Source organism: Nuphar pumila, chromosome 16, assembly GCF_984573655.1.
Source record: "Nuphar pumila chromosome 16, dmNupPumi1.hap1.1, whole genome shotgun sequence".
In the NCBI taxonomy this organism is placed as follows: Eukaryota; Viridiplantae; Streptophyta; class Magnoliopsida; order Nymphaeales; family Nymphaeaceae; genus Nuphar; species Nuphar pumila.
The window spans coordinates 83,693,833-83,721,595 of NC_143264.1; the positions used below are offsets into that span (position 1 = coordinate 83,693,833).

Sequence of the window (27,763 nt, forward strand, 5' to 3'; positions counted from 1 at the left end):
AGTTTCTGGTTTTTGGTACACGCGTGGACGTGTTCTTGTCTCTTTCTCAGGAGCATTCTCACGTCATACTTGATAAGAGACGAAGTTCTGCTAAGAGGCAAGAGTTGTTTCTGCGACAGAGTTTCTTCCCTTTATAGCTGCAGGAGTTTCCGGGTAATGGGTTTCTTCCTCTTTGGTGCAATGTTTCGTGCAATCCCAAGGTTTTTGCTTCGTTGATCATCGAATCATTGCCTTGGTTTTTGAAGATTTTGAGTCATTGCTTGGGCTTTTGAGGATTTCTCTTGTGTACCTTTTGTTTTCTCTGGGCCGGTGATTGAGCTTTTGGGTTCTTTGGTTTTGTAACTTTGCAATCTACTGCAGTTTGCTTGTGGGGAATTCACTTCTGCTGCTGTATATGTTTGAAGGTCTTTTTTGTGTTCTAAGCGATTACCACCAATCTTCTCATGAATAGTTTTGGCTTTCTGCTTGACGGAAGACTATGTTCAAACACATTAATTCTTTTGTAATGTACTCGTTTCTTGAATTTATTTACGTTTATGGGTTGTTACATGATAGATTCATGATTTTGTAATCCTACCCACTTTCCGTGTTTGGTTAATTAGTGATGACCTTTTATGGCCTAGGATGTTTTAAGAGAAAAAAGGAGAAAAAGAAGATGGCATTGATTATCTTAGTTTAAGTTTTGTTTCTTTGCTCATCTTGGTTTCAGAATTTCTTAGTGAAGTCTGTGAATGTAAAGTGTACACTCTGATTGAGACTTGTAAAACCTGCTTGGGACTAGTCCACTGGAACCCGCTTGGACAGGGTATCCGGTTTTGGAGTTTGGGCAGCTGAGCAGATTAGCAGCTCGGCTATACCAAACAACTTGGTGATTGTTTTGGGCTTGGAGTCCCAGCCAGTTTTAATGTGAGACTCCCAAATGGCCATTATGTTTCTGAAGAATGGTGGTGCCTGTTAGAACCCTAAAACCAAGTTTATTCTGGTTGCTGTACTAATGTTGCTTCTTGTATCCTTTTTCTTTCCTAGTAGAGAGAAGAATCTTTGATTTTTCCAGCTCAGAAGTGCAAATGGAAGTGCCTAATGTGGAAAAAGAACACGCATCTCCGCCGACACCAACTACAACAATTGCAGTCGCTGCCAGTGGAAAGAAGAACAGCAAGCTTGCACTTAAATGGGCACTGGGGAACTTTGTTTCTGATGGAAGAAGAATTGTATTCAAGATCCTACACATACGACCCAAAATTACAATGATTCAAGGCCCAAGTATGTTAATTATGAAATATTGGCAACCCTTCTGGAGGGGATTGCCCGTGAAACTCTTTTAGCAGAACACAATTAAAACCAGAAAACTGTTGATTTTCTTGTAGCATGTAAAAGCATATAAAGTTCATTTCTGTTATTGCAAACATCTGTTACCACAGACTTGCATCACCTCTAATTTTCCCTTTAGCCCTAAACTCTTTTTTTTTCGAGAATAGATTTCACTTGTGATATCCTGTAAATGATTTGATAGATTTCATCTGTTTAGATTTGTTTATTACCTGTATATAGGGCATGAAAACAGGGGAGATGGTTGTAAATGAAGGCTGAGACATTGATATGTTTGTACGCCAAGGGAACTGTCGGTTTCAACATGACAGAGACGTGTTAAATGAATGGTAGTTGAGCATGTTGTCTTTTTATTTTTATCACAATGGAATTGTAAGAAAAGTGACTAACCAAATTAATATTAAAGACAAAAGATCTGTAAGAAAGATCAAGCAACCAATTAAGGAAACAAACTTTTATGTAACAAAGTATCAAGTCAAGTTAAATATGTAGGTGAAGAACACTACAATGAGAAGAAGTACAAAAGAACTGAGACTAGGGATATACATGCATGCATGCATACATACATACATACATCTATATATGTGTGTGTATGCGTGTGCATGTGTGTGTGTATAGAAATAGAAAAAAGGAAAGAAAGATAAAATCAGCTAGTATTAAAATCTCCTATTGCTAGCATAGGAAATCCATGGAGAAATAAACAAAATAGGCTTTCTACATATCCATTATCCAAAGGGGAACAAGTTTTATAAGCTGTAGCAAAGAAACAGACTTCATAGAAGCTGATATATGAAAAGCTAAGTATGGCTCATATACTAGATTCTATGGATAAAGGATCTAATTGATAGAAGAAGCACCGTAAAGATCAATTATTGAGGTTTTTGGCTGATACCGTAAGTCCTGCTTACTTATGTATGTTATAATATGATATAAAAGCTAGGATAGGAATCAACTTATGTAATAGAGTTGATCAACTAAGGTATGGAGAGTGGTATAGTATCATGTATGTATGTACATGTACATGTATGTATGCATGAGTAACATATAGGTCCTAAGCAATCTTATCTCCTAATCATCCTAAATGGGCTTAAAGTAGCATGTGTAGGTGTTTGCTTAATCTAACTTACAGATATTTTATATAGCTTAGTAGAAAACATGCATTGGATGAGGTACCTTTCATGTTTAGATATGTTTTTAGGCAGTCAAAAATCAGTGGCTCATATTACTCTAAGCTTGATGATAAATAAATAAATAATTTCTAGTTAAATTGAGCTCATGCAAACTATGTTTTTTTTAGTAAATAAGCAATAATAAACACATCCACCGGTTTAGATTAAACAGAAAATACCTGCAACTTTTTTTTAAAGTGATTAGGACTTAGGACAGTTAGGAGGTAAAACTGTTTAAGAGATACAAATTTTCCCATATAATATATATATATATATATATGTGTGTGTGTGTGTGCGCACTTACATATAAGCACAAATATCAATATGACCAAAATATGGAAAATAAGGCTTTGGCACTTCAAGCTCTTTGTAAGTTATATGGAGTCAACTTTGATACAAAAGCTGACAATAAATATAATATATCCTTTATATATTAACAAATGTTGGGTAAAATCTGTATAAAGGCTTTACTAACTTAGACATGCAATAATACTTGGGGATAATGAAGATAATCTGAAAAGAATATGTAGATGTATAACATTTTTTGCTAACCTATAATGAATATTCTTTTCATGGAAAATAACTTAGCTATTGTTTTCTGTATGTTTGCTGACCAATTTTTGTACATGCAGTGGGATCACTTCCAATCTCTGCAGTTCGTGAGGATATAGCTTCTGCATATATGGATGAAATAGAATCAAAGACAAATGAGATGCTTGCTCCTTACCAACAGATTTGTGCCCAGAGAAAGGTCTCAGTTCTCTCTTTTCTTTTCTTGACCAATTTATTTTTAAAATATACATGAAAATGGGAGAGTGAAATGTATTTCAAAAATGGTTTCCTATTACTTTGGAGTATTGATGCTTAGGTTGCACTGATCCTCATGAAAGTTGCCATGCAATGCACCATAATGGATATGCACGAACTTGCATGTGGTGTTTAGCTGTAAGTAGGGCTGCGAATGGATTGGATATGGGATGGATTATGCTTGATCCAAATCCAATTTTTATGCAGTTCATTGAATCCGAGTATGAATCTGAATACAATCTGATGATCTAAGAGTGAATCCAGATCCAAAATATATATGGTGATACTCGATTTGTTAAAAGAAGACTGAATTAAGGTTTTTACATGTAAAATGTGCAGAAAGATCGGATTAGATCTGAATCAACAAAAATAGATCCATCATAAAACACTGATCCTAATGTGTAAATCTGAATCCTGTCTGAATACCGATTTGGAACTTATTTTAATGACCCTTATCCACAAATAAATTGTCAGATTCATATTGGAGGTGTGACCAAGCCTGATCTGGTTGCACCTGCATCTATGAGGGATTACATATTTTTGGCACATTTGTGGTTAATTTTGCATTTTGCAGTGAAGCACCTTTTCCTGCTTGACCCATAGTCAAGGCAGAGTTGTATTTGTATTGACTTAAAACATAAGTGATTATCTGCTGACAACTTGTGAATATCGTCTTTGTCCAATCCTGGCTAATCAATCAACTTATGGTTAAGTTTGAGCTGGCCTTAGCTTTTGGTTACTAGAGCCATCGATTTGACTAAGCCTGAATGGTTGTGTTTGTGTCTGGATTATAACAATCCATTAGATCTCTCTCTCTCTCTCTAAAAAATTGCAACTTGGAGACCAAATTGCTTCAAGGCCATTCACATCATAGGAAAATCTGCAAGTCATAATGTAACAACTTTGACTGACTTCTGGTCATAGTTCTTGGATTTTAATAGTTAATGATATTGTAATTGTGTTCAATATAGGAGGCGGATTTAGACTGGTTCAAACTTTGTGTAGATGTCGGCAAAGTTTCTTTTTTTATTTTACAGGTGCGACCACGCTTTTGCTGTGGTTTCTTGCACTTCTTATTCTCAAATTTCATTTTCTTCACTCATATTTCCCATTTATATTTTGCAGTTTGTTGTTAAGCAAACATAATTTATTTGTTCATGTTTCATATGTAGATAGAAGCTGAAATGGTGGTGATTGAATCAGATGATATAGTGGCTGCAATATCTGCAGAAGTTGTTAAATCTAAAATTAGTAAGCTTATCTTAGGGTCCTCCTCTCGTAATGCTCTCTCAAGGTATTTACCACAAAGATAATGTGTTTTGTGTGTTTGTGCATGCATCTTTATGTGCGCTCAAAGTGAATGTGTGTTACAAGCATATTCTGTGTATCAAGGAAGTTGCACGTGTGTGTATGTATGTGTGTCTCTCTCTCTCTCTCTCTCTCTATATATATATATATATATATATAGATAGATAGATAGATAGATAGAGAGAGAGAGAGAGAGAGAGAGAGAGAGGGAGAGAGAGAGAGAGAGAGAGCATCACAATCCCTATCAAATAGAATGATGACTGGTTATGGCAGCTTGTGATTGAACAATCAAAAACATTTTGCTCTTTCTTAATTTTAAAATCAATAGGATGATCTATTTTGACAATTTAAACTTTTTCCACAGGATATCTTTCCATCCAAATGTTTTCAGTCGCTACAAAATTTTTATCTCTCCCTCTATTTCTTTCATGTGTTCTTTATGCTTCTAATTTGTTCCAAAGGTGCATATGATTGGTCATAATTATATACTAAAGACATGTCTTTTTTATGAAGGAAATTCATTGGAAATGACGCATCCACAGCGGTTTTGGGTTGGGACCCACACTTCTGTGTTGTCTATTTTGTATCAAAAGGAAAATTATCATCCGTGCATACAGCTAGGCTAGAGATAAATAAAGGTGCTGAAGTTGTAAGAAGCCAAACAAGTCTCTCTGTTAACAGTTTCTCCAGTTATGCTTCCACCAAACGGACAGGTAGTCTTGCTTGCGTAGAGTTATTAGTGCACAATTTGGCTCTATAGAAAAATAGTTATGCAGTATAAGATCCTTGTAGTATGCAATAATTTTTTTCTTTTCTTTTCTTGGTCTTTTGAATAGATGTGATGATTGTGATCATCTTTCCTTTTTGTTGGTTCAACATGAGTGTTAATCAGCATAATTATGTTTCATACTGCACTCACCATCACTTCCTGAGATGGTAGATAGGTTTTAAAGATCTGGTGGTATGCAAACCATTGATGATTCTACTGCATTTATCTATTCATTCATGCTTATACCGTTAAATTTGGGGGTGCAATTGTTATAGATTCACCAGTATGCTTGTGGCAGTGTAAAAACCCACCAATGGTGTTCCAAAATTTAGGAGCAAAAAAATGTGGATTTCTTAACATCCATTAAAGTTGTGCACAGTAACACTGTGTGTGTGTGTGTGTGTGTCTGAAACAGTACGCTGCCTTAACACCTTTAACCCTATGTCACATGGGTGCGGGTGCGACACGGGTGCAATGCAATTTCAAAAATTTTGGACACGGGGACTCGGCTATATATATATAAAGTGCACAGTCGACTGTGCACACAGCACAGTGTATATACATATATATATATAAAATCATTTTTTTTAGTATTTTACCCTAAAAATGGACGAATATAGACTCAGTCAACGTTGACCGAGTCCAAAACATGGATGGACTCAGCCCCGGTGCGTTGACCGAGTCCGACTCTTCGTTGACCGTGTCCGCCCCGTGTCTGTGTCCGCACCCGTGTCGGGGCGTGTCGACCCCCTAGCCGAGTCCGTGTGACAGCTTCAACCACAAAGAGAGGTTTCCAGACTAATGTTACATATGAAAGAGTAAATAAAATACTAGTGAGTTAATTCACAAGACTTTGCTCGAGGATAAAATAATGAATATATGACAAAAATAAGCCATCAAGATGCTTGTACTTTTACAAAATTAACCACAAAAGATGTACCTCAATTCAAAGACAACAAGGGAAGCCTGGATCTAAAATTACAAAGAAAGATTTATCAATCACCGTAAATACTGGACTCCTGTATGAAGTGCCTACAAGTGTTGGACACTCCACGAGCTTAAAAGTGGAATGTCTAAAAATGTCAGTGTTGTCAAGTGCGACTGGTTGGAGTTCCTCGGCAACATGCAAGAGGCAAGTTGGCATTATAAAAATTAATGCTGGGTAATGTTTGTCAAACTTTGGTTTTCTTAGACCTATGAAATCCAACCATATGTAGGCTGGAACTCGTTGAGATGCTTCATTGGAGGCTCTCAACTAGATTTTGGCCTTCCCCATGAACTGTTCAAAATAATTGGTTTAGTGTTACTGACATTAAACATAGAGGATTTAACATTGAATGCATATGGCACACACAGACCAATCCACATGTATAAAAAGTTGATGAACTTGAAAAGGTTATGTGCAGTATGCATCTATTTTTTCTTGAACACTGGTATATTTGTTGTGTATATTTAGTTTATACTTTATAGTTGTCTTGAAATTTTATTTGTATTAATCAGATGTGCACAAATAAAGAAAGTGAATGAGATTGTGTGAATGCATACATGTAACTCTTGCCTTAGGGTCATACTTCCATTAAGTTGTTGAAATTGTTGTCTTTGTAATTTATTTGTGTCAGCAGATGCATGTAAGCATGCTCCCATCTTATCAAGAAGGAACTCCCATTGGCTAGAGTGTGAATGGGCGCAGGTGCATGACAAATAGAAAAATCTGAATATTACATATATATTTTCTCTCTCTGCATGGACTGTTGTAATCAATTAGGCATGGAGAAAATTCAAATGTGTTTTGCTTGTGGTTGGTGAATCTTATGGCAATCTTATTCTCTTATCAAGTATGCTAGTGAATTCTGTTTGTATAGCAAAACATGATGAAGACAGTGCAAGATGTTACTGATATCTTAGAATATAAAGCCAATAATGAATACTTTGATGCAAATGAAGAATGAGAAGCAACAGCGGAAGCTGGTTAATAAGAATTGGAATTAACATTCATGGAACAAAATTGCAGTAAACAGGAAGCGTGTGCAGGCACATCCCATTGGAATAGTCAATGACCAAAGTAGCACTTGGGTGATAGGATGGGAAATTGTTTAATGTAAACAGGAAAACTATACAGAGAGTATACTAAATGCAATTGATGCTAGGAGTGTTGACAGGGCCTTTTAGTTATATTGGAACTGTTCTTTTCTTTTTTAAATACTACATTGACATTCTTGATGCTGGAACTTTTTCACATGGCTAACTCAGTTATAATTCTTTGGGTACCAGGATGGTTAGCAGGCTTATTTAGAGAACTTCAATTGCATTCTCCACCCTTGGTGGATCAGCGATATATGGCTCCTTTAACTATAAATCAGCATGATGGTAGTGGAATAACTAGTGCTGTTGACATGTCCCACTCTAGGACTCCACGACGTTGTCATGAGGAAGATTTTGTCTCTATTGGTTCTGGAGTTTCTCATCGGATTTCTACATCAAATTCCCTAACAGATTCATCATTGTTAAACAGCCAGGTAGTAAATCCTGCATTTTTATTCTCAAAATAAGTTAATATTTGCTTGAGGATCTAATTTCTAATTGGTAGTAATTAACCAATTTGCAACATTTTGTTGCAGATAAATGATGAGCTAGAAAAACTAAGGATTGAGCTTCGGCATGTCCAAGAATTCTTTAGGATGGCTCAAGATGCAGAACCCAATACTTCTTGCAAGGTGATCCCAGTCTCATTCTAGAAGATATCTTTAGTATATTCATCGAACTTATTTATTGGGTATATTTTTGTTGCATCCACACATTGTGCATCCCTTAGTTTTAACCAATAAAATCAGGATCATAGAATCACAAAACAGAAAAAGGGCAGAAATACTCAGACTATATGAAATTAAAAGACAGATGCACAGATTTTTTTTTTTAATCTATTAATGTGAGTTCATCTATCTGTAGAATAAATTCTTAGGCTTAACCTTGCATGTTTGACCAAACTCATTTGTGCTGGCTAATGTCATGATAATGCAACTAAAAGTGGATCATATGGATTTCTTTATATTAGGTAGCTGAGCTAAGCAACCTAAAGATGAAAGAAACAAATAGGCTTGAATTGATAAGCACAAAAAAAGAGAAGGTTGGAGAACTCGCAATGTGTGAAGCTGCTGCAAAGGAAGCTGAATTTGCAATAAACCATAAGCTGAAAAGCACACATCTGTACTCGGATCAGCAATTTGAGAAATTTGACTGGGAAGAAATAGTTTCTGCAACTTCATCATTCTCTGATTCACTTCAGATTGGAGAGGGGGGCTATGGAGCTGTTTACAAGTGCACTTTGCGTCATATCACAGTAGCTGTGAAAGTCTTGAAAGCAGTTGAAATCCAGAATGACAAACAATATCGAAGGGAGGTATGATTATGACAATCCATTCTTCCAAGAATTAACCACTTGAAACTTCTAAATGTTGCTTGAAAACATAATAATGTGAATTTGGACTCTGACATATCAGTTAGCAATTGCCTGGTTTCATGTCAAATAATGGGGACCAGATCAGCAACTCTCTGAGCTGACTCAGCTTGCTCCCCTTGTGGACTTGCATGACACTCTGCCAAGTCATATCAACTCAAATTCAACCTGATGTGTGTTCAGTAAGATTGTATCAGGCCCATGATTTGAACAGCAGGCAACTGTCAACTGCTAAGACTGTCATTATTCATGGTCATTTGATATTAATGCCATTAAGCAAATTCAATCTCAGCATTTGTAATGAAATGGTGGGCATTTGTAATGAAATGGTGGTCTTCTACAAATGCCCGAACAATTCACAAACATGTGTCTATTGGAAACACTACACCCTTGAAAGGGTATAAATGGAAGAACACTTGAAAAATAAATAATATTTTATTCATACACAAAATGCTTAAGAAGCATTGATACTTACAAAGGAGGGGATCACCCCTATTTATACAAGAAGGAAGCGGGCATAGAGAGCTCTTCCAATAGAGTCATTGGACCTAGTCCAACGACTCTATTTCTAGCCGTTGGACTAGGTCCAATGACTAGTGGTTCAGTCAAGATCTAAATAGATCTTGACTATGTAATTCAAATTGAAGTACAAAAGAAAAAGAATAAAAGAAAAAGATAATAAAATAAATATATATTATATAGTTATTTTAATATTATTATATATATAATATATATTACATGTTTATATTTTAACACTCATCTTCAAACTTACGATACAATAAGCGAAAGTTTGTCTAAGAGAAAGTGAAATCTGAGAGCAACGAGAGGCTTCGTGAAGAAGTCTGCTAATTAATACTCTGATGTAACATATAGCAGATCAATGGTTCTATATAATTACTCTTCTCTGACATAGTGACAGTCCATCTCAACGTGTTTGGTGCGCTCATGAAACGTCTGGTTTCTTGCAATGTAGATGACACTTTTGTTGGCACAGTACATTTTTTAAGCTTGCGTCACTTTAGCTCCCATATCTGTTAGCAATCGTATGAGCCAAACAACTTCCATAGTGGTGGTTGTCATGGCTCTGGATTCAGCTTCGGTGGAAGAAAGTGAGACATTCTGTTGCTTCTTGCACCTCCACGAAATTAAAGATTCACCTAAGAACACACAAAAACCAGTGGTTCAGTGCCTGTTATTTAGATCACCTTCCCCAGTCAGCATCAATATATGCAATTAAATTTAAAGATGATGAAGCAGACAGGAAGAGTCCTCGTGAAAGAGAGTACTTTAAGTATCTAATAATACGCAAGGCTGCTCCCATATGCACAGAGGTGGGAGCATGTTGAAACTGACTAGCAGTGTGAACAACATGTGCTATATCTGGCCTAGTAATAGAAAGATAAGAAGCTCCAATAAGTTGTCTGTAAGGAGTAGGGTTGTTAAGAAGTTCTCCATCATCAATTTTCATTTTAACGTTGACAGCTTCTGGAGTGTCCACTTTCTTATCATCTATAATTCCAGACCTCGAAACAATATCAAAAGCAAATTTAGATTGAGATATCAAATACTCATGAGAGGAATAAGCAACTTCAATGCCTAAAAAATATCTTAATAAACCTAAGTCAGTCATTTCAAAGTGAGTTTTAAGAAGAATTTTGATATTTGCAACTCCCTGTTTGTCGCCTTTAATGATGATCATATCATTCACGTAGAGAAGGAGAATAATGATGCATGCATCAGATTTCTTAATAAACAAAGCAGTGTCAGTTAAACAAGGTTGAAAACCAATATCAAGCATAACATGACTAAATCTATCATACCAGGCTTTTGGAGCCTGTTTAAGACTATAAATAGTTTTTTCTAGACGAAGAGCTTTACCCTTAGGGATACTAATATCAGGTGGGGCTTCCATGTATACTTCTTCAGTGAGATTTCTATTCAAAAAAGCATTTTGACATCCAATTGAAAGATAAGTCATTTTTGAATGGTGGCCAGGGCTATTAAAGTTCTGACAATGGTCATACAGGCCACAAGAGAGAATGTTTCTTTATAATCAATGTCATACTCTTGGGCATATCCTTTTGCCACTAGACTGGCCTTATACCTTTTCAAGGTTTCATCACTTTTGGTTTTGACTTTGTATACCCACTTATAGCTTATAGGTTTCTTACCTGGAGGAATATCTTTGATAATCCAGGTGTTTGCATTTTCTAATGCATCTAATTCTGTTTTCATGGCTTCTATTCATTCTATATGAGTTTTGGCTTGAGAATAGGATGAGGGTTCTGTAATGAAATATGCGGAAAAGCAAAGAGTGCACTAAGCACTTACAACATCCGCTAATGAGCAAACAAAAAAGGGCTAATACCCAAACCCACAAGAGACAACACAACATAAAAATATAAATGTCTCTTATTGAAAGAGAGAGAGCTCTCAAGAGTGAAGAATACAAGAGGGGTTCACCCCTATTTATACACAAAAGAGAGAGAGGGAGAATGGCCAAGAGGCCTTAAAAGGAGAGCCACCTAGGGGCTCCCCATGTAGTTGTTGGGAGCCCCCAACGGTCACAAATGTGACCATTGGGAGCCCCATCGACTGCATGGTGGGGCCCCTTTTGTGTGAGCAAAAAACATAAAAATAAAAAATATGTTTTACAAAAAATAAAAGGGAAAATAAAAGAGGAAAAACAAGTACCCCTATCAGGTACTTGTGAAATGACTAAAATACCCCTATCGGGTATTATACATATATATATATATATATATATATATATATATATATATATATATATATATATATATATATATATGAATTACATGTATTTTAACACCCTCCCTCAAGCTTTACGGGGATATAACCGAAAGCTTGTTAAGGAGAAACAAAAACCGAGGAGCCGCAAGAGCCTTAGTGAAGAAGTCCGCCAACTGGTATTCTGATGTGACGTAAGGTAGTGCTATGGTTCCTCTGAGGTATTCATCACGAACGTAATGGCAGTCCATCTCAATATGCTTAGTACGCTCATGGAAGGTGTGGTTGCTTGCAATATAGATTGCGCTTTTGTTGTCGCAACACATCTTCGAAGGAGTAGAGATGACAATGCCCATATCACTGAGGAGGCTTCTTAGCCACACAAGTTCCATGGTTGTAGTGGCCATAGCACGATATTCTGCTTCCGTCGAGGACAAGGATACTTTGTGTTGCTTCTTGCATCTCCAAGAAATCATAGAGTCACCTAAGAAAACACAAAATCCGGTAGTTGAGACTCGGTCATTGGGATTTCCTCCCCAATCTGCATCAGTATACGCAATTAAATCAAGTGACAAGGCAGAGGAAAGAAAAACTCCTTTAGTTATGGTGTTTTTGATATATCTGACGATTCTTAAGACTGCACTCATGTGCACGGTTGTAGGTGCATGTTGAAACTGACTGACAGAGTGGACGGCATGAGCAATGTCTGGCCGTGTGATGGATAAGTAGGTTAGAGACCCAACAAGTTGCCGGTAGGGAGTAGGATCCTCGAGAGGTGTTCCATCTTCCAACCTTAATTTTGCATTGATGACTTCTGGGGTTTCTGTCTTCTTATCATCGGAGATACCAGATTTTGAACAGATGTCAGCAACAAGTTTCATCTGAGAGAGAATGTACCCTCGAGGAGAGTACGTCACTTCAATTCCTAAAAAATATCTTAAGAAACCAAGGTCAGACATATCAAAATTTTCTTTCAAAACCTTTTTAATATCATTAATGCCTTGCTCATCACTTCCTGTGATGATCATATCATCAACATAAAGTAGTAAAATAACTATTGAAGACCTTGCACTTTTCACAAACAAAGCAGTGTCAGTATAGCATGAACGAAAATTCAAACTTGTCATTACATCACTAAATCTATCATGCCAAGCGTTTGGGGCTTGTTTTAAACCATATAATGCCTTTTTAAGTTTGAGAATCTTATTTTTACCAATACATACTCCTGGTGGGGGATCCATGTAAACTTCTTCATTTAATTCGCCATTTAGAAATGCATTCTTAACATCGAGTTGATAGATAGGCCATTTTTTCACTGACGCAATAGCAATAAGAGTCCTAACACTAGTCATTCTAGCAACAGGTGCGAAGGTTTCTTCATAATCTATAGCATATTCCTGAGCATATCCTTTAGCAACTAACCGTGCTTTATAACGTTCTAATGAACCATCACTTTTGGTTTTAATTTTGAAGACCCATCTACATCCTATTGATTTCTTTCCAGTGGGTAATGAAGTTATTTCCCAAGTTTTTGCTTTTTCAAGGGCACTAAGCTCTAAGTTCATGGCTTCAACCCATTGGGGAATATCTTTGGCCTCGTTATAGTGTGAGGGTTCATGAAATGAATGCAACACAATTAGACATGCTCTATATCTTGGAGTTAGGGACTCATAGGAAACAAACCTATTAGGATGATTGGATATCCGACTGGATCTCCTTAAAGAGGTTTCTTCTATGTTGGATCCTTGAGAGTATTTTTCTAAGGCGCTCATCTGAGTTTGTTGACCACGCCTAACATATGTTTGGATTGGTCTATTATTCTCATCTATAACATTATCAAGAGGGATTTCCTCTAGGTCATTCAAAGACTCATTAGAGATTTCCTCTTCTTGAGGAGTCTCATCTTCTTGAGATAGAAGATCAAACAAAAAAGTATATTCACTTTTGTCAATATCTTTAGTTTTCACAAAACCATTTTCATTTTCCAAAAATGTTACATCTTTGGATACATAGAGTTTGTTATTTTTTAAGTCAAAACATCTAAAACCCTTTTGATTTTCTCCATAACCCAAGAAAACGCATTCAATAGCTTTAGGAGATAATTTGTCCCGTTCATGAGTAAGGACAAAACATTTACATCCAAAAACTCTTAATCTATTGAAGTCGGGTGTTCTTTCAAATAGTTTTTCGTATGGAGATGTATTTTGTAAGGATGAAGATATCATTCTATTTATTAAGTAAGTTGAGGTTAAGGCCGCTTCGGCCCAAAAATTCTTTGGAATTTCTTTGGAAATAAGGAGTGTCCTAGTGGTTTCCATGATGTGTCTATGCTTTCTTTCGGCCAAGCCGTTTTGTTGGGGAGTCCTAGGGCACGATCTTTGATGACAAATTCCATTTACTTCTAAATAGTTTTGAAATTCATTTGATAAATATTCTCCACCCGAATCGAATCTAAGAGTAGAGATATTACTTGAAAATTGATTTTTAACTATCATATGAAATTTTTTGAAAAAATCAAAGACTTCGGATTTTAAATTGAGAAAGTAGATTCATACATACCTAGTGTAGTCATCGATGAAAGTGACGTAATAGGAGTACCCTCCTTTAGACATGACGGGGGAAGGACCCCAAACATCCGAATGGACTAACTCAAAAGGTCTTTTGGACACAAAAGTTCGGTTTAGAAAAGGAGTAGATTTCATTTTGCCAAAAATACAATTCTTGCAAACAAAATGTTTCTCATTACAAAATTTCTTTCCAAATGGAAAGGAGTACATTTTTGAGAAACTTGGATGTCCAAGTATTTGATGCCAAATATCAATATTTTTATCTTGGACATGGTTACAAAAAGAGTTGGTGGGGAGTTTCAAGTTGCTCATGTAATAGAGATCTCCCCTCCTATGGCCTTGCACAATCAGCTTCCCGGACCGGAGATCCTGTATAGAGCAATCCTTAGTTGAGAAGGAGATTTTACATCCATGATCACATATTTGAGCAACAGAGAGGAGATTTAAATTAAGTTGAGGTACAACTCTTACGTTTAGCACAAAGAAATCTTTTGAAAAGTTTAAGGTTCCAAAACTTTTTACTTGTAAAGATGTTCCATCGGCAGTCAAAACATAGGAGTTTTTATAATTATTACATAAATCGGAAAGCTCATTTTCAAGGGGGGTCATATGAAAGGAAGCTCCAGAGTCAAGGATCCAAGACGACATACCTGGAGGAGAGGAGGAAGCTACGGCGGCACCCGAAGTTGATGGAATCTTGAGTAGAGTTTGTAGTGCTTCCGATAGTTGAGCAAGAGAAAAAGAGTCCTTTCCTTTGATTGCTTCATCTTTCTTTTGAGTAGCTTCTTCAACGGAAGCAACCTTATTTTTTGGTGCTTCATTCAACTTAGGGCAATTAGGTCTTATATGACCCGGTTCTTGACAATGATGGCAAATGACTTTTCTATAGTTGTCATTATAGTTATTTTGTCTTCCAAAATGTGGAGGTTTGTAAGTTTTCATATGGTTGCCGGGTTTTGATACGGCCAAGACATCATCTCCTCCTTTAATCATGCCAAGACGGGTTTCTTCTTGGCATATTTCGGCTATGGCATCTTCCAAGGGAAGAGGCATTGATCTATGTAGGAGGGAGGATCTAACTTGTTCATATTCGGGCCTAAGCCCATGTAAAAATTGGAAAAAGTGTTCTTTTTCCATTTGTTCTCTCCTTAACTCCACATCTATACTAGAAACCCATTTTGGTTCTAGTAAAGATAGCTCATCCTATAGAGGGCCAAGAGTGCTAAAGTAGTCCCTAACACTCATTTCTCCTTGCTTGATAGTCCGGATTTTTCTTGAAGAAAGAATTGACGAGCAAGGTCTTTTTGGGTAAACATACCTTTCATGAAGAACCATGCTTCATTTGCCATCCGAAATTTGGCAATGTTGGCGCAAATCTTGAGCTCCACATTGTTCATGAACCAAGCAAGGATCTTGACATGCTTACTTTCCCAATCTTCTATTTTAGATTGGTGATCTTCAATGGCCTTCATGCTGGCATCTCCTTCAAGAGCTTTTTCTTGATCACCTTTCATCTTAGTTAGTTGGAGTAGTGGTTCCGGAATGGTGCCCATAATGTATCCTCAAAGCTTTTTCCCTTTGAGGTTGTTTTCCATGACGGCGGCCCACATCATGTAGTTGGAGCCATTGAGCTTGAAGGAGAGATCAATCTTTTGTTCTCCTTCCATAATAATCACTCACAAGAGGATAAAAGAAGAGAGATACAACACGAAAAAAATATAGCTACACAACTAGCTATATTAAGAAGAAAAGCATACACAAGGCTCTGATACCATGTAATGAAATATGCGGAAAAGCAAAGAGTGCACTAAGCACTTACAACATCCACTAATGAGCAAACAAAAAAGGGCTACTACCCAAACCCACAAGAGACAACACAACATAAAAATATAAATGTCTCTTATTGAAAGAGAGAGAGCTCTCAAGAGTGAAGAATACAAGAGGGGTTCACCCCTATTTATACACAAGAGAGAGAGAGGGAGAATGGCCAAGAGGCCTTAAAAGGAGAGCCACCTAGGGGCTCCCCATGTAGTCGTTGGGAGCCCCCAACGGTCACAAATGTGACCGTTGGGAGCCCTATCGACTACATGGTGGGGCCCCTTTTGTGTGAGCAAAAAACATAAAAATAAAAAATATGTTTTACAAAAAATAAAAGGGAAAATAAAAGAGGAAAAACAAGTACCCCTATCGGGTACTTGTGAAATGACTAAAATACCCCTTGCGGGTATTATATATATATATATATATATATATATATGAATTACATGTATTTTAACAGGTTCAACATATGATTGTATTAATGCAATGGCTGCCCTATATGTGGGTGAAAAAGATTCGTAAGACACAAATTTTTCAGGAGGTCTAGAAATTCTAGATGTACTTCTGGGTGAAACTTCAGAATAATTTTCTAATGCACATGGAAGATTTTGCTCTCTACGTCTTGAATATTGTAGACTAACATCCCTATGGATTTGCTCTCTATTATCATTATAATTTTCAACAACAATAGGACTTTGATCATTGTCAAAGTCACATTCAAAATCACATTTATTGGATTTTGAATTTAGATCAATTAAAAAAGAATATTCAGTGACATCCTTGGATTTTTCGAATTCAAAGAAACTTTCTTTTTTCAAAAAAGATACATTTCTTGACATATATAAATTTTCATTTTAAAAGTCGAAATACCTGTAGCCTTTTTTATTATCAGCATATCCTAAAAAGGCACATGGGATTGCACGAGGAGAGAGTTTGTCATTTTTGTGGGTGAAAACAAAACATTTGCATCGAAAGACTCTTAATCTAGAATAATCTGGAGCTAAATTGACAAATTTTTCTATTGAAGTTATATTCTTTAACGAGGAAGATGGCATCCCATTGATGAGGTAGGTGGCAGTTAGGACCGCCTCAGCCCAAAAACTTTTTGGAACCTGATTTGCAATTAGCAAGGTTCTAGTAGTTTCTATAATGTGTCGATGTTTACGTTCGACTAAGCCATTCTGTTGTGGAGTGTGTGGACATGATCTTTGATGTGTAATGCCATATAAATTAAGATAGTTTTTGAATTCTTTGAACATAAACTCTTCCTCTGAATCAGTGCGAAAAATAGAAATATCATTCTGAAGCTTATTTCTAATCATTTTATGAAATATTTGAAAGTTAGCAAAAACTTCAGATTTATGTTTAAGAAAATAAATCCAAATATGTCTAGAAATGTCATCAACAAAAATGACATAATATGCATAACCACCTTTGGAAATAATTGGTGTGGGGCCCCAAACATTCGAATGTATTAACTCAAGTGGTCGTGAAGAAACAAAAGTTCTACTAAGAAATGGTAATCTTTTCATTTTTTCAAGAATAAAAAAACTTTCAAAATTACAAAATTTTTCCAAATTTGAAAGATATTGAATTTTAGACATGTGAGGATTTCCAAGTCTTTTGTGCCATAAATCTGTAATGAAATAAGCGGAAGAAACCAAGAATGCTAAAGCATTCACTATGTCCCACACGGACAAGTGCAACAAGCACAAGAGAGAAAATCCACTAAGGGATATACAAAGGGCCTTATAAAAAGGCTACACACATGAAAAATAATATCACTATTATTGAAGAGGAGCTCTCAAGAGCAATACAACATACATGGGGGGTTCCCCCTATTTATAAGAAGAGGAGACCAAAGGGGCTCCCAATAGAGTCGTTGGGAGCCCCCAACGGTCACATATGTGACCGTTGGGGGCCCCAACGACTCCATTGTGGGGCCCCTTTTCGGTATCCAAAAAATACAAAAAGAAAAATAAAAAATAGTGAAATACGAGAAACAAAATAAGTACCCCTATGGGGTACTTTGTGAAATGACCATAATACCCCTATCGGGTATTATGGTATTATTACATATGTTTTAACACCCCCCCTCAAACTTTACGGGGGAATGACCGAAAGTTTGCCAAGGAGGAACAAGAAGCGAGGAGCAGGCAGGGCTTTGGTGAAGAAATCGGCAAGTTGATATTCTAAAGTGACATATGGCAGTGTTACTGTCCCACGAAGATATTCATCACGTACATAATGACAGTCCATTTCAATATGTTTCGTCCTCTCATGGAAAGTGTGGTTGCTGGCAATATAGATAGCACTTTTGTTGTCGCAACAAAGCTTCAAAGCCCCGGTAATTTTGACTCCCATATCTTGAAGAAGACTTCGAAGCCACACCAGCTCCATTGTAGTGGTTGCCATAGCCCTGTATTCTGCTTCAGTAGAAGACAATGAGACTTTCTGCTGTTTCTTGCACCTCCAAGCAATTAGCGAATCCCCTAGGAACACACAAAAGCCAGTAGTTGAGATTCGATCATTTGGGTTTCCTCCCCAGTCAGCATCAGTATAAGCTAGTAAATCTAAGGAAGAGATTGAGGATAGGAATAGCCCTTTAGTCAAAGTATTTTTGATATATCGAATGATCCGGAGCACAGCACTCATATGCACAGATGTAGGAGCATGCTGAAACTGGCTTGCAGAGTGCACATCATGAGCAATATCGGGCCTGGTGATAGTCAGATAGGTGAGGGAGCCTATGAGTTGCCTGTAGGGCGTAGGATCGTCCAGCAGAACTCCATCCTCCAGTCGTAGTTTAGCATTGATAACCTCGGGAGTCTCCACCTTTTTATCATCTGAAATCCCAGATTTGGAACATATGTCTGCAGCAAGCTTCATCTGTGACAGTATATACCCTCGAGGAGAGTATGCAACTTCTATACCAAGAAAGTACCTGAGAAAACCCAGATCAGACATATCAAAATTATGTTTTAACATATTTTTAACTTTAAGAATACCGCTTTCATCATTGCCAGTGATGATCATATCATCAACATAAAGCAGAAGGATGATGATACTATTACCTGCATTTTTAACAAAAAGAGCAGTGTCAGTATAACATGAGCGAAATCCCAATTGTAACATGATAGCACTAAATCTATCATACCAAGCCTTAGGGGCTTGTTTAAGACCATATAAGGCTTTTAATAACCGAAGGGTTTGACCTTGGTTAACACTGATTCCCGGCGGAGGGTCCATATATACTTCTTCATTCAACTGACCATTAAGAAAGGCATTTTTAACATCTAATTGGAATATAGGCCATTTCTTAGATGATGCTACCGCAATTAAAGTTCTAACGCTTGTCATGCGAGCCACGGGAGCAAAAGTCTCCTCGTAATCGATGCCATATTCTTGTGAGTATCCCTTAGCAACTAATCTAGCTTTATAGCGCTCTAGGGAACCATCACTTTTTGTTTTGACTTTGTAGACCCATCGACATCCTATAGCTTTCTTATTTGGAGGAAGGTGAACTATTTCCCAAGTTTTAGCTTTATTTAAAGCATCTAGTTCAACTTTCATTGCTTCAACCCAATGAGGTATACTTTTTGCTTGATTATAATGGGAGGGTTCATAATAAGAATGCGAGGCTATTAGACAAGCTCTATATTTAGGTGAAAGAGTTTCATATGAGACAAACCTATTAGGTGGAATAGATTCTCTAGAAGAACGCCTAAGGGAGGTTTCTTCTAGGGGTTCATTAAGCCGCAGGAATTTTTCTAAAGCACTAATAGGTTGGGCTTCCTCACGCCGAGTGTATACTTGGAGATTGTCACCATTAGTTGGTGATACATCATCATCATGAGAATCATGAGTATTTTCTAAAATTTCCGGATGACTCAAAGAGTCATCATTTGAATCTTCTAAAAGATCATTGATAAACATATAATCAATTTCATTTGATTTTTCCAATATGTCAAATCCATTTTCATCTTCTAAAAAGGTTACATCTTTGGAGACAAATAACTTATTGTTTTTATGATCAAAGCATCTATAGCCTTTTTTATTTTCACCATATCCTAAAAATACACATTCTATTGCTTTAGGTGACAATTTATCTCTTTTATGTAAAAGAACAAAGCATTTACACCCAAAAATCCGAAGACGATTGTAGTCGGGTGTCATTAAAAAGTTTTTCATAAGGAGAGATATTATTCAATTTTGAAGATGGCATCCTATTGATTAAATAGGTGGAGGTTAACACGGCTTCGGCCCAAAAATTTTTAGGAATATTTTTAGAAATGAGTAAGGATCTAGTGGTTTCCAAAATATGCCTATGTTTTCTTTCCGCTAGACCGTTTTGTTGAGGAGTTCTTGGGCAAGATTTTTTATGACAAATGCCATGTTGTTTTAGATATGCTTGAAAGTCATTTGATAAGTACTCTCCACCCGAATCGGATCTAAGAATGGATATTTGACTTTGAAATTGATTTTGAATTTTTGCATGGAATTCTTTAAAAAAGTTAAAAACTTCCGATTTAAAGTTAAGAAAATAAATCCATACATATCTAGTATAATCATCAATAAAAGTAACATAATATGAATAACCACCTTTAGATAGAACCGGAGATGGCCCCCAAACATCGGAATGTACCAATTCAAAAGGTCTTGTTGTCACAAAGGATCTAATAGGAAAAGGAGTAGACTTCATTTTGCCAAAAATGCAATCTTTGCAATTGATATCTTTTTCTTTACAAAACTTGTGTCCAAAAGGAAAAAGATACATTTTAGAGTAACTTGGATGTCCAAGCCTTTTATGTCAAGTTTCAATATTTTTGTCTTGGACATAAGTACAAAATGAGGTATTTGGAAGCATTAAATTATCCATAAAATAAAGGTCTCCCTTCCTATGGCCTTGCCCAATCCGCTTCCCGGACCGGAGATCCTGCACAAAGCACCCTTGGGATGAGAAAGATATTTCACATCCATGGTCGGCTATTTGAGAAACGGAAAAGAGGTTAAGATTTAATTTTGGAACTATTCTAACTTTTGGAACAAGGAAATTTTGAACATTTTTAGAATCAAGAGTTCCAACACTATTTATTTTGAGAAAAGTTCCATCGGCCGTAGAGACACAAGACATTTTTGAATTGGTGTGCACATTGGTTAATGCATTTTCATGAGGGGTCATGTGAAAAGAAGCTCTGGAATCTAAAATCCAAGAGTACGTACCGGGAGGTGATGATGAGGCAATGGCGGCACCGGAGGTGGAAGAAGTGACCTTTAAAATTTGTTGAAGAGCCAAGGAGATTTGTCCAAGAGTGTCTTTGAGATCCCCGTTCTTGCCGTCATCTTCTTTGGTGGTGGATTCTTCAATGGAAGCCACCTTTGGCTTGAATGCCCCATTTAGCTTTGGGCAAACGGGTTTAATATGTCCCGGCTTATAACAATGGTGACATATAATCATTTTTCTTCCACCACTCCCTTGCTTACCAAAATGAGGTGGTTTGTATGTTTTAACATGATTGCCGGGTTTAGATACGGCAAGAACTTTCTCTATGCTTTTACCCATGCTATGCCTAGTCTCTTCTAGAGTAATCTCGGCAATAGCTTCTTCTAAGGGAGGAAACGTGGATCTATGGAGAAGTGAGGATCTCACTTGTTCAAATTCGGGACGAAGCCCAAATAAAAATTGAAACAATCTATCTTGTTCCATTTGTTTTTGTCTTAGAACCACATCCTCCATAGATACCCATTTAGGCTCTAAAAGAGCCAATTCATCCCACAAAGGATTTAGAGCACTATAGTAATCTTGTATGCTCATGTCACCTTGTTTTGTGGTTCTTACTTTTTCTTGCAAGAAATAAGCTCTTGCAAGATCCTTTTGGGTAAACATACCCTTCATAAAAAACCAAGCTTCATTTGCCCGGCGGAATTTTGCAATATTTGCACATACCTTAAGTTCGACATTATTCATAAACCATGCTAGGATTTTTGCATGGTTGCTCTCCCAATCTTCCATTTGATGATTATAATCTTCAATGGCATTGAGACGAGCATCGCCTTCAAGTGCTTTCTCTTGATCTCCTTCCATCTTTGTGAGCTTAAGTTGGGGTTCCGGAACGGTTCCCATTACATAACCCCAAAGCTTCTTGCCTTTGAGATTATTCTCCATTGCGGATGCCCACATCATGTAATTTTTTCCATTGAGTTTGAATGATAGATCGATCTTGACTTCCATTGCTACACAAGGAAGATGTGAGAAAGAAAGGAAGTAGAGAGAGACAAGATTTTACCTTTAGAAGATCTTATGGCTCTGATACCATGTAATGAAATAAGCGGAAGAAACCAAGAATGCTAAAGCATTCACTATGTCCCACACGGACAAGTGCAACAAGCACAAGAGAGAAAATCCACTAAGGGATATACAAAGGGCCTTATAAAAAGGCTACACACATGAAAAATAATATCACTATTATTGAAGAGGAGCTCTCAAGAGCAATACAACATACATGGGGGGTTCCCCCTATTTATAAGAAGAGGAGACCAAAGGGGCTCCCAATAGAGTCGTTGGGAGCCCCCAACGGTCACATATGTGACCGTTGGGGGCCCCAACGACTCCATTGTGGGGCCCATTTTCGGTATCCAAAAAATACAAAAATAAAAATAAAAAGAAAAATAAAAAATAGTGAAATACGAGAAACAAAATAAGTACCCCTATGGGGTACTTTGTGAAATGACCATAATACCCCTATCGGGTATTATGGTATTATTACATATGTTTTAACAAAATCCAATTTAAAATTTTGAATATTATAACAAAATGCATTATTAGGCAAGTCTAAAAAGTTCATGTAATAGAGTCCTCATTTTCTATAGCCTTCCCCAATCAACCTCCCTGACTGGCAATCCTGTACCTAACAACCATGAGAAGAGAAGGAGATATTACATCTATAATAAGATATTTGTGAAATAGATAAGAGATTCAAATTTAGTTTAGGGATATATCTAACTTCTGGAATAAAAAATTTCTTGGATTTTTGAAAATTTTCAAAACATCCTACTCCTTTTATTTCAAGAGATATGCCATAGGCTGTAAAAACCTTTGACACACTTAAGTTATTTTTAAGACATTCGAATAGGTTATTGACATTCGAGATCATGTGAAAATAAGCACCAGTATCTAAAAGCTAAGGAAAGTTACCTGGACGGGAGAAAGATGCATCAGCCGCTCCAATTGAGGCTTCAGTTGAGGAGGATGCCTCTTTGAGAAGAGGTTGAAAATTTTTCATCAATTGAACCATAGATACAGGTGCATTTTGATCTTTTGATTGTTGCAACTCTTTTTTCTTCTCTTCTTTTTAACTTTAGACATTGAGGCCTATAGTGCCTCAGTTCATGACAATGATGACAAATGACTTTTCTTTTGTCAAAGTCACCATTTTGCCTTCCAAAATGAGGCGGTTTGTAAGTTTGAGTATGATTTCTCGGTCTAAACACAACTAGAACTGAGTCATTTCAACTTTTGGAGTACTTTTTCTAAGTCTATTTTCCTCCATAGTGAGGTCTTCGATAGTATCAACAATAGAAGGAATTTTTTTACGATGTAAAAGGGCCGATTTGGTAGATTCAAACTCTGGCCTTAGACCATTCACAGATTGATAGAAATGTTCCATATCGAGTTGCTTTTGACGAAGCTCGATATCTTTGACACAATGCCATTTGGGCTCAAGAAGAGCCAACTCTTCCCAAAGTTTGGACAACTTATTGTAATATTCTCGAATAGTTTTGTCTTTTTAAGTCATTTTCCGAACTTTGTCTTGTAAATTGCACACATAGCAATATCTTTAAGAGAATACATGTTTTTAAGGTATTCTCAAGCTTTATCGGCATGCTCAAACTTAGCAAGACAAGCATTTTTTAATTTCTACGCTATTAATTAGCCATGACATAATTTTTGCATGCCCTATCCTCCACTCTTTCCATTTCTTTTCATAGGTGGCTAACGCCTTGCTCTTTTCCTCTTCCGTTAGAGGAACCTCTTTATCCCCCTCTTTTTTGGTAAGAGATAGTTTAGGTTCCAAATCGGAACCATCCACTATACCCCATAATCCTTTTCCCCAAATGTAGTGCTTCATAATCGAAGCCCGCATTACATAATTAGTATCATTTAGCTTCATGGGTATGATGGTGATCTTATCATTGTCATTCATCTTTTACAAGAGTAAGAGAGGAATATATGGGACAAGAGAGAGAGAAAAGAGTAGATAAGAGAATAAGAGAGAGGATAAAATACAAGTTTTTGTAGTTCAAGTCCTTTTTTCTTCAAACGAATCTTCTTGAGCCAAGAACAAGGTGATGAAACACTTTTTGTAAATGAGGCATGGAAATCGAGGTGAAGCACTTCAAGATCTAAGGTCTTCGTGGCTTTGATACCATGTAATGAAATGATGGTCTTCCACAAATGCACGAACAACTCACAAACATGTGTCTATTGGAGACACTACAAGCATGACCCTTGAAAGGGTATAAAGGGAAGAACACTTGAAAAATAAATAATATTTTATTCATACACAAAATGCTTAAGAAGCATTGATACTTACAAAGGAGGGGATCACCCCTATTTATACAAGGAGGAGGGCATGGAAGAGCTCTTCCAAGAGACTCGTCGGACCTAGTCCAATGGCTCTATTTCTAAGTTCAACGACTAGTGATTTAGTCAAGATCTAAATAGATCTTGACATGTAGTTCAAATTGAACTACAAAAAGAAAAAGAAGAAAAAGATAATAAAATAAATATATATTATATAATTATTTTATTATTATATATATATAATATATATATTATGTGTTTACATTTTAACATCATTTGCCTGACTTTTGAAATTTCATGCAGAAGATATTTTTTGAGTGATTATTTGCCATTTAGAGAAGTATGTCATTTATAGAAGTTAAAGCAGTGCCAGAAACTTGTTTAGTAAATTGTTCCTGAGTTTGAAATTTTATCTTGGTTGCAGCTTGAGATACTCAGTAGAATTCGTCATCCTCATCTACTGCTACTTATTGGTGCTTGTCCTGATCGTGGTTGCTTGGTTTATGAGTACATGGAAAACGGTAGTCTGGATGACAGGCTACGCAGAAAGAATGGTACCCCACCAATTTCTTGGTTTGACCGTTTTCGAATAGCCTGGGAAGTGGCTTCTGCTCTGCTTTTTCTACATAGTTCTAAGCCACAGCCAGTCGTTCATCGTGATCTAAAACCCGCAAACATCTTGCTTGATCACAATCTTGTAAGCAAGATTGGAGATGTTGGTCTATGTACGCTCATCCCTCTTGATCATTACACCATGGCGACTGTCTGCAAGAACACTGCTCTTGTGGGCACATGTGGTTATGTTGATCCAGAGTATCAAAGAACTGGTTTGGTCTCACCAAAATCAGATTTATATGCTTTTGGCATCATAATTTTGCAATTGTTGACAGGACAGCCTCCTATGGGGCTGACCCACTTTGTGGAGAAGACAATAGAAAATGGCCAATTGGAAGAAATTTTGGATGATAATGGGGGGAAGTGGCCTATCAAAGAGACGCAGGAGCTGGCACACTTGGGATTGCATTGTGCTGAATTCAGACACAAGGATAGACCGGATCTAGAGGATGATGTTCTTCCAGTGTTGGTGAGATTGAAGGCGGTTGCTGATCGTGAGAAGCAGTCAATACCCAAAATACATGGTTCTCCATGTCATTTGCTGTGCTCAGTACTTCAGGTTAGAACCTTCCTTTTCTAGCGCAAATTATGTTTTATGTTTAAGATCATCTTTATCACTTGGCTGTGAGTCTGTGACTATAGTTCATGAGTTCTCTTTAAAATGTGCATTTTTGTGTTTCCTAGTCTTTTTCTGTGCATGTGTGGCAGTGAGTCTGTGTGCTTATGTGTGTGCTTCTGTTTGAGTTGGAGTGCAGCTGGTGTTTTCTTGATTTGTTGTTTTCCATTTTTCTTGGTAGCATCATCCTTGGTGAGAACTGAAATCTTGATATGGAATTTCAGGACACTATAGACGACCCAGGGATTGTATCTGATGGCTTTATATACGAGATATGAGTGGAAAGCCATAGAACTTCATTACTATCATACTCTTTCTTCTGTAATCTCAAAGTGGAAGTTGAAAAAACAATGGGACTTTAAGTTTCTCTTGCTTGGTAACAAGAAATGGGCATTATTTAACTTTGTACATAATTAGAAATTGAAGCTTCTCTTGAGTACAGGACATCATTTGCCTTTGGTTGGTTTAGACTGGAACCATGGATCTGTTGTATTAGCCCTTGAGGTTGTCAGTTCTTTTTCTTTATTCTGGTCATTTAGCTAAAGTTTCTCTCTCTCTCTCTCTAATGAAATTGTTGGAATTCCAATGGCTTGATGTTGCGAGCAACCACATCCTATTGCGGTTATATAACCAGATCCTTTGCTTGTGATGCCTGCTTGTTACTTGAAGTTCCCACATTCTCTAACTTGGCTTCCTTTACTGATTACTAATTTCATCTTTTTCTCTAGTCTATTATACCACTGATGGAAATGATCTGTTCCATTCTACTTGCTATTGGATTATTAAGAAATGATATCTTCCATCCTGCTTGCTATTTGACCGAGACATTGATTTGGCAGAACTGATGTTTCACAATCATTGTTGGCTGAGCTTTGTGAGCCCGCAGAACAACTGCTTGAGAGATGTTTTTTCCCTAAACTATGCTATTACTCCGGTAGATGGCACTTAATAAAGTTTTAATCAGCTCAAACTCAAGCAATTCAAGATTGATGTCCCTTTGCTTGAGCTTGGTCTTGGCGTTAAACTGTGTGGACCTCCTGGCCCTGAACTAATTTGAGCATGGTCCGTTCTCGGCTTAGGTGCAGCCTTGGACACTTTCCAAATGAGATACGGCCACCAAAAGTAAGATATGTTTAGTTTGATAATGTGAGCTTTCTCCACGGATAGACTAAAAATTTTGATATATATAAGAACCTACTAAATGAAATGAATTTTTGGTATTTTTTTGAAATTTTGAATGCACAGGTGTGATCTATATGCTTGTTTTTATAGGAATCACTTCTTGGAGCATTTGATTCCGATGCATGGATAGGTTTTTATAAGGTTTCAAAAATCAACGGCATACAATTTTTATAATTTTTGTGGTGAAAATAACATTGAAAATCTATGTTTAGTAGGTTTCGGATTTAGTAGGTTCCCATTTCCCCATATATATATATATATGTATGTGATTTTTTACTCTATCGCCTTCGATCTATGTGTGGGTGTGAGGGTGTATGTGACCCGGCTGTTTTCATGTGTGTGTGTGTGCTACAATCAATCAATTGCATCTACAATCAACTTAGAAAAAAAAAATTAGGGGGTGTAAGTCTAAGATGTAATCTATATGCTCTGTGTAGTTGGAATCAGCTTTTGGATCGCTGGAGTTCGGCATTTGTATAGATTTTTCTTCTGGTGCAAAAAATGAAGTCATAAATGCATTAAATTTTCCTAATTAAGAAAGATATTTTTTCATTGAAAAAACACAATCCAAGAGTCAATTCCCACTAAATCAACCATGTTGAACGCATCTACAAGGTTAGATTGAGTCAAAACAGCTCACAGTGAGATTCCAACCGGACTTCTCAAAACCTTAAGACTTAGCTTTGGATCTATTAGATGGATCCAATTTTAAAAACAAGTTGGATCCAAGAGTGATCCAAATTATTGAACCGAACAAGTTTAGAATCAGATCCAAATAAAGGAACCAACTTTAAAAC

At 36.8% G+C, this 27,763-nt stretch overlaps 1 protein-coding gene across 1 annotated transcript; it reads left to right on the forward strand.

Moving 5' to 3' along the window:
• The first annotated feature begins 1,067 nt into the window (after window positions 1-1,067).
• On the forward strand, window positions 1,068-26,281 carry LOC149813898 (U-box domain-containing protein 52-like). The gene is made up of 9 exons (XM_089991221.1): window positions 1,068-1,263; window positions 3,131-3,249; window positions 4,478-4,599; window positions 6,412-6,518; window positions 7,654-7,898; window positions 8,001-8,096; window positions 8,435-8,779; window positions 24,978-25,727; window positions 26,019-26,281. Exons 1-9 carry the CDS (start codon window positions 1,068-1,070, stop codon window positions 26,199-26,201), a joined length of 2,163 nt encoding a protein of 720 aa, XP_089847347.1. The 3' UTR covers window positions 26,202-26,281.
• The last annotated feature ends 1,482 nt before the right edge of the window (window positions 26,282-27,763 follow it).